Source organism: Fusarium oxysporum, chromosome X (genome assembly GCF_013085055.1).
Source record: "Fusarium oxysporum Fo47 chromosome X, complete sequence".
NCBI classification, from domain to species: domain Eukaryota; kingdom Fungi; phylum Ascomycota; class Sordariomycetes; order Hypocreales; family Nectriaceae; genus Fusarium; species Fusarium oxysporum.
The window spans coordinates 1,324,004-1,341,566 of NC_072849.1; the positions used below are offsets into that span (position 1 = coordinate 1,324,004).

Sequence of the window (17,563 nt, forward strand, 5' to 3'; positions counted from 1 at the left end):
TTCCCGAACTCTCCTTGTCGTTCTGAAGATAGGTGGATCATTTCGACTGAAACAACCCACCGTTTGGCATGGCAAAATTCTTAATTGATACAGCCCATGCGGCTCGTTTCAAACACGAATATTGCCGCCTATCATAGCCAAGTGTTTTGTGAAGAACCCCTGCAGGCAAATGAGACGACGCGTCGATCACTGGTCAGTTTTTGAAGAAATCCCCGATGCTGAAACGCGACCCCTGACCAGGGTTAAGCTTAACCGCGCGATCTCACCTCTGGCGTTCTTCGCCGAACTTTACTTGGCGAGGTTGTTGTTATGCTTATAATTGGGCAGAAAGCTTCTTTACAGTCTATTTTAAGGTCATTGAACTGCAGCAGCTTTAGTTGATATACCAGCTGTATTGCTGGCAGATAGAATTGAGCGTTACGCTGAACCACAATTGTATGGCGGCAACTTCTTTACGCGGATTCCACAGCATTCTGTTCTGTGTCTCCATCTATTTCCGGACATTAGACTGATCTACGTAGTATTGGAGGCAAGATCCTGGTGCGGGTCATGATTGTTGAGGGCGGCTGCGGTGATATTGGTGGATAACTGCATGTCTCAGGAAGCCCAGGGACGCGAATATCATCTCCATAAACATATTGAACCTTGCAACTTGATGAGCCCTTTCATCTAGACACAACCTGAGGCAACAATTCGTGTGGTTGAAAGTTGTGTACTGCAACCATAGCTGTTTCTCACACGCGCCATGCCGGCCTTGCCCAGCCATTCTTGTTGAGTTGTCAAAGCAATTCGACAGTGCTAGAAGATCGCAAGCGTGCCAGGTTTGGCAGTGAATTGACTTTTGGCATTCCCTGAGCTCTAGTCCCGGTTGCGTCTCCTCCGCTCGGCAACAGCCAACACATCACGGTCTACCTCTATGTTTACGAAAACCCAAATGGCCACAGCATAACATGCCTGGCTGATGAAGAACGGCATACCGAGAGCCATGCCACCAATCCCAAGACCGCGGACCCAGAGCGCTGCCATCAAAGGCGCCCCTAAAAGCGAACCAACAGTCTTTACCAGCATGACAATAGAGAAGATGTGAGGTTCGGGATCGGACGAGTCGGAAATATGAGGCGGTGATATGACAGGAGATTTGAGAAGTGATAGAGTGAAGATAGGAAGGGCAGAACCAAGAGCGTAGACAAACATGGAGGGGATTAACATCCAAATCTCGCTCGCAATGGCGATGCCCAAGGCGCCAAACACGGATGCAACAAGGCAGTACATAGCGTTCCGGATATTTGACTTATCCGCTGCCTCAGCTGCGTCTTCTTGTCGCACCTGGCGTGCAGATCGCAAAAGCTTGGGAATAACGATGGTGAGTAATGTGAAGTTCACGATTGCTTTTCCAGATAATAGATATCCAGTGGACGCAAATGTCCACTTGTAACGTGCGGATATATACTGAACAAGAAGCTTTGTATCTGAGCTCGCGAGGGATGTGAGCATGAAGCTAAACAACAACAAGCTAAAATTCTTTGGATGGCTGACAATGATGGTCTTGATCGTCTGGAGCCGGCCAATCACAGACTGAAGTAGTGGCTCGTGATGGGATTGAGCTTTAATACGAGGGGATGAGAGGAGAGGTTCATGTTGGCTCTCGTCATCACCATCGGTTCCTTTGTCCGTATTTCCCTGCGTAGGTAGCATCTGTATGGTAGGGACAGCCAATGAGAGCAGGGCTATGCCGAGCCAGAACGGTAGCCATAGCGATAGAGTCATGGTAGATGAAGCTAGTGCAGGCCCAAGTAAGGCCACGACATAAGACACTGAGCTCATGTATCCGAAGTAAATGGCTCGTTGAACATGGTCGTCTGTTAAATTCGAGACAAGGCCGTAGGTAAGAGAGTTGAAGACGCAATCTCCACCAAGGACTGACAACACCGGGCCGGCCATGATAGCCTTGGTTGGGAGCAGAGTATCGAAAGATCCAACTATGATAGCCCATAGCAGCATAAAAGAACGCGACAGAAGGTTTAGTTTGAGGATCGTCCGGCGTCCCCATTTCTCAGCCAGAAAGCTGAGGGGAATAGCCATGACAAAGTCTTCCTCGTATCAGTAGGATAAATGCTATCGGGTAAAGGATACTTACCTCCGGCAACCCAGAGCGTCTCCATCACGCCCTGAATCCGACCCAGGTCTTTTTCTATCTCGCGAATCTTGCATAGCTTCTCGTCAACGCTGCCACCGGGCTGGATCTGCGACGGATCATTCTGGAGGTAGTAGTCTACGCAAAGACGCCTCTCGATCAATCGATTTGAGGGGAGTTGATAGAGGCTCATTGACAGGTTGACAAAGAGGCATAGGGTTAGCACGGAGATTATTGGCGCGACGCGTTTGCGAGATCCAGGCCGTGCCGGCAGAGGACTGGGCTGACGCGTGTGCTCTTCCATGTTCTATGATTGATAGAAATTGAGTTTATTATTATCTTGAGCTCATCGTTGATATTTTGCGAACTGAGATACCGGCTGAGGTTTTATCACGGTGGACAGTTCGATGATAGACCGATATCAACCTTGTCGGCATACCAGGCACGTGCGATAAGATATCATATTATCGATTGGTCTTATCTTATCAGATAGCGTAGGTCTCAACCAGAAGTTGACGCCCCAGTCTTGACGGCGTCGCCATCATGAAACTGAGATTTTTCGAACCTTTGTTTTCGCTGGAAGCTTGTCTGTGACATAGCATGTTCTCGTATGTGCCAGACACCAGCAACGCTAGCACCGGGTCCAAAACTCACAAACGCCAGCAAGATCCAGAGTGCTGCAGCGAACACGTGTATCTTGGCTCGGCCGACTCTATTCAAATCCCAGATAGCTTGGACCGCCCACACATACGAGGCTAGGAAGTATACAAATAGCCCAGTCTGTTGTGTTGCTTGTATATGGGGTGGTCCCTCGAATATAGCCGGTCTACCGAAGTTGAGTAAAGTATTGGGGTCAACGTTGCGAACGGCTTGCGTGATGGCAAAAAAATGCCACAAAACGCCGAAAAGTCCAGCAGCCATGTATGTACTGCCCAACAGTTTGAGTTCGGCTTTTAGTGCTTTGTTTGGACCCAGTGCAGTTTGATAGCTGCCAAATGATCCGAATATTGTGACTAATACGGGAACCAGCAAGGGCCAAAATGACTTGGCGGCTTCCATCCACTGGGGGAGACACGTGTCTGTCAGAACAGGACCGGTATGAATTGCTTCTGCTATCACGCACGTGGTGAAAATATGCCTGGCGTGTCGTAGAGGAACGAATCTTCTAAGAGGCCACCAATATGATTCGACATCAGATATCAAGGTGTAGATGAGGTAGTATAACGGCATGGCGACTCCGATTCCGGCGTATTGAATCAGCATGAGCCATAAGACAGGCCTAAACACGATCAGTATCCACTTTGCTTGCCCAAATAAAGATGTCTTACAGTCCAAGAGGCGTGAGTTTGTTTCTTCCTCTATAGCCTTCAATCATGATGATGCCGACCGGCTGGATTAAATGGCCAAATGCGTAGAGCTTTAGAGGCTTAAGATACGACATCCAAGCCATGGCCGTCCAAGAGAGACTAAATTCATACAAAGCTGATCGGTCGCCAATAATATCGTGGGAGGAGTTATCCGAGGCAAATCCATCGGTTGCAGTACCATATTTGCCTGCAGAGACTGCAACAACTGCGAAAATCATATAGGTCATCATCAATACCCATTGTATACTGCCTCTTGACATTGGCTCGCAAAGCAGTTCCTGTTTGTATGGTATTAAGTTCTCATGGTGTTCCACTGGTAACATATCCAGCATTTCTCCACCGGGATGTTGAGAGCAGTAGCCAAGAGTTACGACTTGCTCATCTACCAGCGGAAGCAGGTAGATCGCCATAAGCTTTTTCAGAGGCGTATCAAGTGCTTCTGTGTTCGCACGGTTATGAGAATAACGATGGTTGAGTTCCAACCTGGGTTTTCGGCGAGACTGGACATCTGCAAACATGGACTCGACTTGGACGGTGGTTAGACGTCCTGAAGGGCTCCGTTTGAGTGCTTTCACAAGGTTGTTTGTCAGTAAGGCCACGCTCTCAACGGCAGCATTGCCCCCTTGGCCGCCCACAGGATGAAACTGTTATGTGCGTCAGATGGGTGCATATCGTGTATTCTCTGGGACCTACCTTGTGCGCTGAGTCACCCAGAGTGATGATTCTGTCAAAGTGCCACTGCTTGTAGACATACTCCACGAGTGGAGTCATGACAGCACTCACTTTGTTTTCAATAAGTGTTGAAAACTTCAGATTAGGCAATATGTTGTCGTCAGCAGCTTCGGACAGCGACTTTTGGAGATCCTTCTCGGTATAACGTGGAATAGCTGAGCCGTGAACCTTTTCCGGGAGCTTTTGGAATCGAAACCAGTAGACTCGCCCTTGGGGGCCTCCAGTAACGAGATACGAAGAGCTGTTCCTGAATACGCAATGTAGATCGCCTGGGTTGATACCAGGACATAAATTAGAGATACCGAAGATGCAGCTGTTTTCACAGGGAGGTTCTGTATCCGTCAGCCAGTGTGTTCATATGTTTTGATCGTATCTTGACTCACCCTCGTGCTCGTTTGGGTCAAAGAGGCCTGGTGAAAGCCTGCCAGCTAGCCTCCACATCTCAGAGCGCACTGTACTGTGCACGCCGTCCGCTCCAGCAAGGATATCACCAGCAATAATCGTTCCGTCTGATGTGACTGCATGAACCCCGCCGTTGACCAACTCAGTCCGGACAACTCGCTTGTTTGTCAAGATTTTTGACTTGTCCTTTATGTTGTCGTAGAGCACTTTAAGAAGCATCTGTCTGTCGAGGAAGACCATTGGGTATCCATGCCTTCAACAGTAGGGTCAGTCGAAGGAGTCTTAAGATACGTAAACATACTGACCTCTCGACAAGCCGCTCGTCCATCTCTGGATGGCGGGCTAGAATTTGGCCGTTGGTGTCTCGGAAGTTGAAAATCTGTATAGGAGGCGCAATTTCCATGACTTTTTCGTATAAGCCGAGCTGGTCTAGGATACGATTTCCATGAGGCAGTAGCCCGATGCTAGCCCCGACCTGAGGCGCTACGGTGGGATAAGCCTCCAGCACCAGAAAGTCGATGGCATTGGCCTGGAGCATGTTTGCCAGGCTAAGCCCAGCAACGCTCGCGCCAACAATCACAACTCTGAAAGGACGTTTGTCAGCCATGGCGACTGAGATTGTTGGAGAGTCATGAGTTGTTGCAAAAGCTGTTGGTTGAGCTGACGATGTCCCAACAATTCAGGACCTGCCTAATCGCGTACTTTACGCGTATCCACCAGGCCCTCACGCTCCGCCTCCTCGTTCTAGGGTAGTTGTCCGAATCATGTCGATAAGGCCGCAGTGCTGGAAAGACAAAGAGGTTTGCTATTTTATGCGGATCGCCTTAATTTCCTGATAGTTCTCTTCTCTTTTATGCAATTGTACAGAAGCACCCAGCGTGTTATGTGCTTTGTTTGGAGAGCAGAATATGGCAACTGACTTCTGTTTGACAATCCTGGTTCTGCGCAAACAGCCAGACATTGATTGAGATATCCAAGTCTGTAAATTAAGATATAATCCCCACACTTTCGTCATCTCAAATAATCATATATGCAGCAGTTTTCTGAAAGTATTACCTGTTTCTCTTTCTGGTTTGGCGGACACGCATCTCACAGCAAACATTTTCAAGATGCTTCCGATGACGGCGGTCAATTCATTGGTTCTTTTAGTGGGTAATCAATCGTGCTCAATCATGCGCGTTGAGAAGTTTCCTTCGGCATTTGGATCTTTTGTCTACTGATAAAGTCTTCTCCTTGGGTTTGTTAGTCTATGCATAGCTAATCTCCATGTTTATTCCCCCATGGAGGCCCCGGATCAAGGTTCAACCACTGAATTCGGGGAAATTGGGGTCACGCATAACTCCCCCAACGCAACTGACGTCAAGGGTCCTCTCAGATGCCATTGATAACGCTTTCATTGATCAGCTAGACGTGCCGGTACCCGATTTTGGTGTCACCCTCGAGCTTTGACGTGGCCCATCGAAGCTTTTATCCCTCTGGCGAAGAAAAGACTCTACCTTGTGGGGTAAAGGTTTTGCCGGAGGCTCAGAGACGCCTGGAGATTTTTTCTCCGCGCTGATCTCCGGATGGTCCGGGGTCTGGGTATTGAACGGAGATAGTGGGGGTTACGCGAGGTCGAGGTCCCTTTCTAGGCTTTTTCCAGAGGGCTTTACTGGTTCTACAGCGGTAAATGGCTTGTCCTTGGCGATGATAGTGGATGTTGAGGCTCAATATGAGGCTCAAATGGCTTGGAAGCCAAGAGGCGTTAAGCCGCCCTTCCGTAAGAGGCGTCAACGCGACTCAGGAACAGATTCGTCGACGACTCAATTTGCCGATTTTACCAATCATTTAAGCTCATTAAGCTCAATCGAAATTACGTGAATGAATTGATCAGATAGCGGAAGCACACCGACGACAATCCCATCTCGTTGCCCCATACGGGGAAAACGCTCGTCCGGCCCGACTCATTTGCTCCATCGACTCCAGCGCCCCAGAGCAATGTGGGCATCTTTGTAACGTAGCGCATGGAGAAGAAAACTTTGTCAGGATGGGGAAGAACAAAGACTCACCACTTCAAAGTTGGGGCCCCGGATCCCGCTGATTCCTATAAAGCTCTTGATCTGGAGTCAGTTCGTTATCTCGACAGCTCCTCTGCTCGAATAACTCACGGACATACTGATCTTGTAACCATGGGTATCCTCACTCTTGCTGAAGATAGGCCGACGCCGCCTTCGGTGTACAACTGGCGCATTTATGTGCTTGCTGTTGTCGCGTCTTGCGGCTCGAACATGATCGGTTATACAAGTGCCTTCATTGGAACGACTATCACGCTTGAATCGTTCAAGAAGGAGTTTGGGATCGACACGAAGACTGTCGAGGAGCGAAACTTGATCAGTGAGAACATTGTCTCGCTTTTCATTGCTGGCGCCTTCTTTGGTGCTCTTCTCACTTACGTTCTCAGTCACTGGGTTGGTCGCAAATGGTGTCTTGCCATCGCTTCCGCTACCTTCACGCTCGGAGCTGGTCTCCAATGCGGTGCTGACTCTAGCACTGGCTTGGGAATTCTATACGCAGGTCGTGTTCTATCAGGTCTTGGAACCGGTTTTGCAAGCAACATCATCCCGATCTACATTTCTGAGCTGGCGCCTCCTGCTATTCGAGGTCGTCTGGTCGGTCTGTACGAGCTTGGCTGGCAGATTGGTGGTTTGGTTGGATTCTGGATCAACGTGAGTCAAGCCTTCATCCCGTTCCATATTGCGCGCTTGTTAACCTTTGGATAGTATGGTGTCCAGAAGCACATGCCCGAAAGCCACCAACAATGGATTGTTCCCTTTGCCGTCCAGATCATTCCGTCGGGCCTTCTCTTCCTTGGAACACTCTGGCTTCGCGAGTCTCCTCGATGGCTGTTCCTCAAAGACCGCAGAACGCAGGCTATGGAGAATCTTTGCTGGATTCGACAGCTCCCACCGACTGATCTCTACATCACCGAAGAGGTATCAGCCATTGATCACGCTCACGAGATCCAGAAGTCGACTGTTGGTATTGGACTTTGGAAGCCTTTCCAGGCTCTCAAGGATCGACCAAACATGATGTGGCGCCTCTTCCTGGGATGTATGCTGTTTTTCTGGCAGAACGGCTCTGGAATCAACGCCATCAACTACTACTCTCCAACTGTGTTCTCCGTAAGTTTACAACCATGGTCGCGTTTTGTACTAGTACCAATTTAACTTTTCACAGAGCATTGGAGTTCAGCATGATACTGTCAACGTAATGACAGGCATCTTTGGTGTCGTCAAGGCTGTGATGACCTTTGTCTGGCTTCTCTTCCTTGTTGATCAACTTGGTCGAAGAAAGCTTTTGCTTATTGGTGGTATCACCGGTTCCATCTGCATGTGGGTGTTGGGCGCATACATCTATGTCGTCGACCCTACCAAGAACCCCCAAGATCATTTGACTGGCAGTGGTATTGCCGCTATCGTGTTCTTTTACCTCTGGACCGCCGTCTATACCCCCACATGGAATGGTACACCCTGGGTCATCAACTCTGTAAGTCTTGCATTCCCAACTATTTTCCATCATCTAATTAGTGTTAAGGAATTCTTCGATCCCAGTTTCCGATCCCTTGCCCAAGCCTGCACGACCGCCAGCAACTGGTTGTTCAACTTCCTCGTATCGCGATTCACCGAACAGATGTTTGCTGCAATGGGATACGGTGTCTATATGTTCTTTGCGACTCTGTCCTTCTTCGCCTTCATCTTCGCCTTCTTCCTCATTCCCGAGACAAGTGGAATTCCGTTGGAGCAAGTTTACAGACTCTTCAAGATCAAGCCAATCTGGAAGGCAGACAAAATCCTCAAAGAGCAACGAAAACAGGAGGAGCAACAGTTCAGATCTGATGTCAAGGGTGAAGTGAGCCAATCCGAGAACCTCGAGGACGTCAGCGATAAGCGTGGCGAGGTCTGAAAGCACGAATGAGGTTCAGAAGTGGTGAATAGAATAGAATAGAAAGGGCTATAGAGATAAAAGGGCAATAGAATCGTATTAGACTATGGATATTGAAGTTAAGTTCTGTGTTGCGATTATAAGCTCTCAGCCACAGGTCTCAACTGCAAATAATACTACCGATGGTGCCATGTATTTGGCCATTATGGGGAGCTATCTTGCTCAATGAACATCCCCAGTAATTCGAAACAGAACAGGCGGAGTAGTATAGAAATCAACGGCCAAAGTTCTGCTCATAGAAGAGTGAGGCGATAATCTGATTGCAGAAGTCAGTAACAACTACACCATATCTACCCTCCTTCCGCGACCTATACTCTCTAGTCAGGAATGAAATAAGAGGTTGATCCCACATCGAAGATCTTTGGCATGTTGCTATTGCAGTATAAACTTCAGAATACATTACCACGATCCCAGGATTGTATCATGCATAGGAGGCAAAGTTCATGTTGGCGTTTCGCTCTACCACAATGTTGGATTTAATAGCATGACTATTATGAGTTCCTGGTATTGAGATTCGAGTGACACTCATGTCGCTTGGAAGGTCTTTCATCCATTACCTGGGGTCGTGTAGATTCAGATTCATGCTGAGAGTTTGGAATGATCAAGAGGAAGGGATAAAAAAATAAAAGATAAGAATTATTTTGACACTTCAGCATGTTTCGGGCAGCTTCTTGGAATATTTATACCTTTTGCGTCCTGATTAGGTGTCAGGCACTGATATGGGCAACGTGACATGTCTGTGCCAGCTGGTAATTGCGCTACTGATGCAAATACCCCTGCATTATTGGTAGACTTAGCTGTATTCAGTGCCTTGAGGTTCGTCAGCTGGGACAGTTCATAAAGCTAACTACGAGGAGAACCTATGTAAACCTCTTACGATATTCCAGGACCCGGTTAGTGATGTATTTCAGCCGCATCACAAAACACCGTTATAATGCCCCTCTTTGAAGGAAACCACCACCATCACTAATCGACGCCTTTGGAAATCTTAACCCTAGTCGATTCGAAAAGATTGATGATATTTTAGGTCCACACCTGTGAAAAGAATGGGTATCAAGTCTATTCAAGCTGTACAGTCTAAGGTATAACCATCAGGATGCATAACACCTGTCAAGTCTTTTCTCTGATGGAGAATGACTCAAGTTTATGGATCAAATCGCTGATAGGGCTGGATTCTTGCAAAAGCCCTGCTACAGACCCATCAAATTGAATCTGGGGCATCTGGAGCTGTAGATTACCTGGGGATAGGGTGATGTCGTTGCTCATGTGACGCAACTCATTAAGCATTTTCATTGCTTCCAGGTCGGCACCCGCAGCATCAACGATTGCCTCCATGTGAGATGAGTCAAAGTTGGCCCTGGCTCCGTCTTGTCCTCCTGAGATACCTGCCAAGATCTGAGACTGTCTTGAAGGAATGTGGCTATCGGGAATTGACTCCAACTGATCCTCCAATGGCAAGTGTCTTGATGAGCAAGCGTACCGGCGATCCTGTTCACAACGGAGCTGGATATCTTTAAGAGCTCTCAATACCATACCGGCAGTATATCGAACAGACTGATTCGGTACTAGCATCCCTTCGCTGATGAGATCTAAGAAGTCACACATCGAAGGAGCACACAAGTTATGGTCTTTTAGACCTTGAATCATCTATGACAATGAGTTGTTAGCTCATGATGTAGGATTGATTCTGATATGATTCTTACTTTCATAACTGCCCCTTTGACCTCCCCCCGGATGACACTGCTTCCAATCGGTGTGTACGCGTCTGTAGAATTCTCCTCTGTGACCAAATTGTAGAAAGTGTCGCTATGATAATTCCCTTTTCTGTTCCGACGACGATCCTCCTCTAGTCTGCTGTCTGAGAAGGCCTTGACAGAGCTATCATCCCGCATCAGAAACACAGACGCATGCTCCAGAAACACGCAGCCAAGGGACCAAATATCGTATCTGGCGCCAACCTCACGGCTTACTTCACTCTCAGGTGCTTTGTAGGTTTGTGTATAACCTTTAATACCAGCCCACGACGCATGGGACTTGGACTGTGACGTGTTGAACTGGGTAAGACCAAGATCGGCGATGACTAGATGATCTTTCTTATCCCCTTGATAATCACCAAACCAAAGCAAATTTTGCGGCTTTAAATCGCTGTGCCGTCCGTACTTTCCTGCCAGTGCAACGTGAACTATTTCCTCCATAGTGCTAGCAGTGTAGGACGAGCGCTGCTCGTGAAGACTACCCAGGCTCCGCACAATACCGGCGCATTGGCGGAAGAACCAATGCGCGTCTTCGTAGATATCGGGGCGGTATAAGCTTGGCATTGTTTTCCATAGATCAGTCAGATCGCCATCAGCCCATTCGAAAACGAGATAGTAGTAGTCGGCCCGACGAAAGGAGAAAAGAAGCTGATGAAGATGTTCTCTGTCTGCGAGCTTCTTGATAACCAACCGTCGTGCAAGAGAGTCTGCTTCACTTGGGTGGTCTATTGAGCTGTGCTGAACAGCCTTGATAGCGAAGCACTTTGGTTTCGGGTACTTACCCCGGTACCATAAGTGCGACGGCTCGATGAAGACCTTTGTGACTTTGCCATATCCTCCAGACCGAATCTCAGGGGGCTCAGAATCCACGAATGGTAGGACGAAATCTGCAGGGAGGCGAAAATGATCCATGAACTGTCCTTCTTCATCGATAGTGCAGAACAGGCTGCATAATTGCATCTGCTTCATAGTAAAGTATTCGGCTTGGGGATAGGACCAAGTCCAATCTTTTGAAGGTTCTATCTCATTCTTCTCACGATCGTATAAAATAGGTTGCTGCCCCTGTCGCCGGACGGTAACTGGAAGCTGACTATCTTCTACCTTTGCATTGACAAAGTCTAGTAGAAAGCTCAGTCCATTCACCAATATCAGTGTAGCCATGATCTTAAGTCTTCGTGGTTCGCCATCAGCTCCATATACCTCGTTGACAAGGCTTATCAAAGCTTCATTCGTGAAACTTTGATTTAGTATCTTTTCAACATTCCTTGGGCTTAGAATCCGAAGAAGCTGTCCCAGAGGTATAAACTCTTGCTTACCAGTATGATCAATGGCGGGCTTCCTGCAGGCATTCATCAGGGCTTCCCAGACAGAGGAGATATCGATGTCAATCATTGGTGCCTCCGAATCCTGAACATCCCCAAAAATACTTGCAGACATTCTATAAGAAACTAATGACTCAAGCCATTTACGGTGACCCATATCAGAGATACTCCGAAACGTTGATGTGCTTTCTCTCTGAGATAATACTGAAATATGGATAGACCCTTGCCCTGTCCCAGGCTTCAAGTCGATTTCGGAACGAGATGGCGCTTCTCCCCAATTGGGGATGCCTGGAGGCTCATAATGAGAGGTCGCTGATGAGTTGGGTAACTGTTGACTTTGCGATGCATTGAGGACTTCTGGTGATGTCACATATGAAGTGGTCCTCTTTGCCCCCCTCACTCTTAAACGAGGTTTAGAAGGTTTGACCATACCGTCAATCATGGAAGTCCGATATAGTCAAGGTATATCTCAGGTTAGGGGATGCAAGACAATGCATTTTATTGCTTATGATGTCTGAAGGCTGAGTTTTCCACTCTCAATTCAGCCGAGCCTGATTTCACTTCAGTACGCATTTGAGAAATATAAAGCCCTTCCTGAACTGCGGCTGAGACCCCCGGTTGAGACATTTGAGCTTTGCATATGGCCAGCCAATAGTCGCATAGATAATTCGAACAAGGCTTCTGGCCCCCATAACGGACATTGGCCAGGATGATGCCACGGCGGTTAGAATGCTTGGCCTGGGGCGGCTCGTGCCGCCACCTTTTCGTTATCAACTTCGCGAATCACTTTGCCCAGCGCCATTGTGCATGCTTCTGGCACCCTCGTCTAGCCTAATCTGAGGATAACTGCAGCCAGGGTTGAAAATTCTAGGCAGAAGCTATCGAGTGGCTGCCTTGATTGCTCAATCCAGAGCCTGCCTTTCCAAGGTGTGTCAGACGGAGGCCACCAAGAGAGGCCACTAGGCACAGCCCCCGCTTCTGAGGTTGCCTTGTCTGCCTTTTTTACAATTTGTCGTTTCTGAGTCATATCGCGTCCGTGATCGAGTCTTTTTAAATCAGCCACTTCCGTGTTTCTTCTCCGACTTCCATTTCAAGCATATTTTCATCTATCCGTTGACGTCCCACTTCATCAATATCTCTTGTCTTGCTCTCAAAATGCCCGGGCAAATACAACAGCAAACGAGTGGGCATGCAGTGACCAGCTCATCATACGATACTATCCGCATCAATGCAAAGGACGTCAGCCCACAGAAGCTTCTCGCTATCCTCGAACGAAGTCTCCCCCGAAACAAGTTCTCTGTCGAAATGCAGCAAGATATATACACCATACGATGGGACCGGGACTCTTTTAGACGTGGGATGTGACAACATATTGTTCCGCGCAAAGCGTCTTCCCACGACCTTCAGAAAAGCTCCCCACACGAATGAGCACACCAAACCTACAAACCATTATTCATAACAGTCTGGGGACGTAGGTTCTCTTAGACTCGTCATCATTATCGTCATCACATATATATAGAACCATAGCAATTGGCAATGAAATGAAAGGGATTCAACGAATAACTTGAATCATAAATTAAGGAAGCGATAGCTAGTAAATCACAACATCCTCGCCATCCATTGCGATGTTATGTTCAAGAAGCCAAGCCACTCCAACTCGAACATACACCTTTGCTTGCTCTGGCTCGTCTTCGGATAAGGTGACAAGGAGAACGTAGTATACTTGGACCCGAGATTCTCGCTTCTTGTCTTTACCAAGGACAACCCCCCGCAAGTTGGATAGTTCGAACCCAGATCCTTCATCAATTTTGACTCTATCGTGCATATCCAGCTTGTCCAATTTGAGATCTCTAGCAACTGCTTTCAACACAGTCCTCTTGCTGTTTGTACCGGTTTCCTCGCCAGATCGAAGCAAGCAGTCTGTACTCCATTCGACCTCGTCAAAAGGTATATTCGCATAGGTGATCGGACCCTCGTATGCCATCCATGACCAAGAAGGAACATGATAGTCATCTTGAAACGTGATACTGTTCAGAAAGATATTCTCAGGTCGGGACCAGAGCAGACTTCTCGCCAGGTACTGCTCAAAGACACCAGACTCGCCGCGAGTCTGGAGGACAGATGAAAGGTGTTTCTCCAGACCCAGGATGGCCACTGGTCGGTCTGACGTGTAGCTGAAATTGAGCCTGGAATACTTCTCGTAAAGATTTTGAAATAGAGTGATTCGTCCACCTTTGTAGTACTTGAGTATCGCCTTGGGGAAATCCGAGTCTGCGAACAGAGCTGATTGGGGACTAACAAGAATACTTGTTAGACCGGACATGAATTACGATGAACAATGAAGAGTACTTACTTCGACAATTTGAAGAGCCGCTCACAATGCAGTCCATTTCCGCATTCCCAGTAAACTTGTGTCTTGGTGAAGTGCAGTGTTCTTCTAGATAAAGCTCGCTCCTGCATCACCCAACCGCGCGTATTAAGGGGTGCTGACTCTAAATCTCTGTTACAATTTTCCATAAACTCCGAAATGTGAAGCAGACCTCCCTCGGGAGTTTTCAAGGTCGCAGAAAGTGCTGAGTTGAGCTTTGGAGTGAGAAAGCCCTCGTTAGACGCCGCTGCTGATGTCGCTGCGATTGTGCAGTAGGCGTTGCTGAAAACCTGACCCATTCGAGCGGCTTCTCGTCGCCAGTCTTCCGGGTCGTCCTGGATGATACACAATGAGTCTATCCACAAGTATGGGATCTTGAGTGCTCTGGTGACTTTGATGGCTTCCTGGAAATTAATAGGCAGTTGCTCGTGTGGTATCTCACTGCGGAATTTATCGATGTTGCTCGTCAGGGTTGACAGGCTCGTGCTGCCTCCCCAGCAGTGGCTAAGAGCAAGATAACGTAGGAAGCCAGAATCTTTAATATCCTCCAAATGTTCACTCGACTCGCCTACGTAAATCAGTCTAGTGGGCATCTGGACAGCACAGCCGCCAGAGCATGCGTCTCGTGCATGGCCGTGTTCATTATCACAAACATAGAGCCACTTTTGAAAAAGACGATACCGTTCAGGACTTTCTGGAGGGGACAAAGTTGGATATCCCACTTGGACGGATCCAAGATCGTCAGAATTGTAAGCTGAGAAAATAATATTTAGTAACTCATCGATGAGACATACTGAGAACGTACCAGGGTCGGAGAACAGGGAAAGGATTGGCGGGCCGTCACGCCCCTTCAACTTGAATGTAGAACCGTCCCGAATGCAGTGCAATTCTTGATCCTCTTCAAGACCAAGCCTTTGCGAGATGGCGTATAGAAGATTGCACATGTCGCATGTCGAAGCAAGAGTTTGAAAGTCCCTCATTCTGCCAGATATTGTAGCATTGGGCTCCCAGATATAAAGCTTTAAACATGAGTCGCATAATCGACTTCCGTCCGCTGGGCTCGGGCTGCTGGTTTCCGAGAAGAATTTCTTTGCAAACTCATTGTCGGGATTGACTGTCCATTGATTGAGTAGCTTGGCGCTTTGCTGTTCCTGTTATTATACAACAAGTACTATAGGATGAGGATGGCAAAACATACCCGCTAAAAGGTTCCTGTAAGTATACAAGTTCAAGATGAAGTTTTCATGATGCACTAACAGTCTAAAAAATTGTTAATACAAGAGGACAACAGTTCAGTGTACGGGATTGCCTGATACATACATTCTATATACCGCCATATCAGGTTCTTCATCAGCTCTTCTATTCTCTGACAAAGGACGTAAAGTTTTAACTCACATACTACCTTGCTGTCAGCCATCAAGTTCAAAGCACCGGTGTTCTGATTATTCAACTTACAACCATAGCAGCTGTATGACCCGAAGGAACAGCCTTAGTGTGCAAGCCCTCGTCTTGAGTACTAGACGGCTCAGGTTCGTTTTGATCCATGCCGTCATTTGCGCCTGATAGATCCTTTTCTTGTTGAAGATGGTCGGACTCGGCGTCCTGCTCGGTAGTCAGGCCTAGCGGCAGATCAAGTTCATCCTTTGGTTGGAAACACTCACTGTAACTATCTCTGATACTTTCCAATTCCTTGTGAATGTCTGACGCACTGCTACGATCATCGCTGTCGACAAGGAGCATTTGCTTCAGGGCCAATTCCAGAACTCGTTGGACGACCTTGTCACCTGGGGTTTCCTCTACAGCATCTTCCAGGTTCTGTATCCTTTCCTTAACTTTATCGTCAAGGTCTTTACGTCCAGAGTCCCAAAAACGTCGGTCCCTTTTCATAGACCGGTCAAATTCCTTGTACTTTTGCCGACCCAGTTTGGCCCAGATGAGAAACTCGATAAAGACGCAGCCGAGAGACCAAACGTCGAACTTGCGCGATAGCTTGATGTCATCAGAGTCTTCTACTGGCTCCCCATCATCATCAAACAAGAGGTCAAATTCAGGGGGGCTGTATCGCCTCGTGGTAGCCTTGGCAGTCGTCCCATTTAGTCGCCTGCTTGTTGCCAGGATGTGAAGCTTCGAGAGTCCAACGTCTGTTATCTTCAGGCGGTAGCTACCAGACTTTTCAGGGAACAATAGAATGTTAGCAGGCTTGAGGTCACCATGTCGATATCCCTTGTCCGCCAACAGACTCAAAGCGCTGCAGAGTCCGACCATTTGATCCAGCATCCATATGATAGCAGCCATGCCCTCATTAGAATTGCTTTTCAAGAAGTTATACAGGTCTCCCCCCTTGGCCCATGGGAAGAAGAATAAAGCCTGCTTTCCTCTGGTACAGGCGAGAATCGCTTTGACAAGATGGTCGTGATCCAGCAATCGAAGAGACTTCACGTTAGTCATCTCTTTATTGACATACTTGATTTGGTCCTCACTCTCCAGCTCCATTTTCTTCATGGCCATCGAGTGCTATATCACGTCAAATCAAACATGCTGAAGAGCCGGGCTTGGTAGACTTACTTCTATCTGCTCTGGAACATGGGCATGGTGCATCTTGATCTTGGAAACGGAGCTAAATCCAGAGACAATCGCGTTGCCTTTCTCGACCAACGGCAGAGGAATACCTTGCTGTAGCACATATTCGAACTCTCTCTTGAAGATAGGGGCCAAGAATGGCCATTGCTTCTGCGTGAAATAGTCGACATCTCTATAGTGGATTCCTGCTCCGAAGGGAGCAGTTGTCCAGTCTATATCTTTTGCCCTTTTGAGTTTGTACCCTTCGCGCGTCCATAGAACCTCAATAGGAAGATGATGATCAGAAAAGTCATTGGATAAGAACTCGCCAATACGATCTAGCATGTCGGCTCGAGCTAAGATAAGGAAGATGATCTTCGCAGGGCAACGTCTATCATAAATTCGTTTCTTCAAAACGTCTTGATTTGGACAATTTCGTTCCTTTAGGATGTCGCTGACGCACTCTTTCGATGTTAACAATTTGATCGTAGTAGTCGAGATGAAAGCTTCATCGCTCGAATTTTTCTTTTCCGCATTCTCGCACTCATCCAAGAAACGAAGTAGGGTCCAAGGTGTCGCAACCATGGCTGATTCAGTTGATTTGACGTGGTATGTTGGGGCTGCAGATAAGGCGGGACCAAATTGTAGATGTTGAAGATCATGGTGAAAATGGGGTGCAGACAAATTATACCTTGGGTTTCTAGATGGTCAGCAACACGCATCAACTAGACACTTTCAGCCGCATCATGCCTTACCATGCAGCACAGCCGAATTGTGAAGTAAGCCTATCATGAGGGCTTTTTCAGGCTCCATTCGCATTTTCAACTGTAGTGGTGCTGAAGCCAACGTCATAATTTTGACGTCTTTTTAGCCTGTTTAGTCGCACCCATGACCTTCTTTAGGCTATGCTAACATCAGCTGATATGCATATTGGTCAAGGCATC

General features: G+C 47.6%; 3 protein-coding genes across 3 annotated transcripts; 1 reads left to right on the forward strand and 2 right to left on the reverse strand.

Annotated features, from left to right (window-relative positions):
- Positions 1-742: 742 nt before the first annotated feature.
- On the reverse strand, positions 743-5,267 carry FOBCDRAFT_253526 (uncharacterized protein). The gene is made up of 9 exons (XM_059611048.1): positions 4,937-5,267; positions 4,617-4,821; positions 4,285-4,565; positions 4,195-4,254; positions 3,463-4,145; positions 2,886-3,413; positions 2,789-2,846; positions 2,180-2,441; positions 743-1,979 (listed from the first exon to the last, which is right to left on the reverse strand). The coding sequence occupies exons 1-9, from the start codon at positions 5,240-5,242 to the stop codon at positions 859-861; spliced, it is 3,504 nt and encodes a 1,167-aa protein (XP_059466005.1). The 5' UTR covers positions 5,243-5,267; the 3' UTR covers positions 743-858.
- A 1,405-nt stretch (positions 5,268-6,672) lies between these two features.
- FOBCDRAFT_264806 (general substrate transporter) lies at positions 6,673-8,663 on the forward strand. Its single transcript, XM_031191398.3, has 4 exons — positions 6,673-7,340; positions 7,395-7,796; positions 7,852-8,160; positions 8,209-8,663. Exons 1-4 carry the CDS (start codon positions 6,804-6,806, stop codon positions 8,575-8,577), a joined length of 1,617 nt encoding a protein of 538 aa, XP_031032629.2. The 5' UTR covers positions 6,673-6,803; the 3' UTR covers positions 8,578-8,663.
- A 1,063-nt stretch (positions 8,664-9,726) lies between these two features.
- On the reverse strand, positions 9,727-17,204 carry FOBCDRAFT_244352 (kinase-like domain-containing protein; the record flags this gene model as incomplete). The annotated part of the gene is made up of 10 exons (XM_059610601.1): positions 9,727-10,263; positions 10,320-12,091; positions 12,910-12,989; positions 13,360-13,986; positions 14,046-14,814; positions 14,866-15,211; positions 15,381-15,383; positions 15,516-15,679; positions 15,722-16,574; positions 16,626-17,204. The coding sequence occupies 10 exons, from the start codon at positions 17,202-17,204 to the stop codon at positions 9,727-9,729; spliced, it is 5,730 nt and encodes a 1,909-aa protein (XP_059466006.1).
- Between the last annotated feature and the right edge of the window lie 359 nt (positions 17,205-17,563).

Bases quoted from the DNA above. Each gene is read 5' to 3' on its own strand.
- FOBCDRAFT_264806 (XM_031191398.3), top strand. From the start codon at position 6,804: ATGGGTATCCTCACTCTTGCTGAAGATAGGCCGACGCCGCCTTCGGTG. The intron at 7,797-7,851 runs GTAAGTTTACAA...AACTTTTCACAG, and splicing joins ACTCTCCAACTGTGTTCTCC to AGCATTGGAGTTCAGCATGA. The intron at 8,161-8,208 runs GTAAGTCTTGCA...ATTAGTGTTAAG, and splicing joins CACCCTGGGTCATCAACTCT to GAATTCTTCGATCCCAGTTT.
- FOBCDRAFT_253526 (XM_059611048.1), bottom strand. From the start codon at position 5,242: ATGGCTGACAAACGTCCTTTCAGAGTTGTGATTGTTGGCGCGAGCGTT. The intron at 3,414-3,462 runs GTAAGACATCTT...GATCGTGTTTAG, and splicing joins AAACTCACGCCTCTTGGACT to GCCTGTCTTATGGCTCATGC. The intron at 1,980-2,179 runs GTCGGATTCAGG...GGGCTATCATAG, and splicing joins CGAGATAGAAAAAGACCTGG to TTGGATCTTTCGATACTCTG.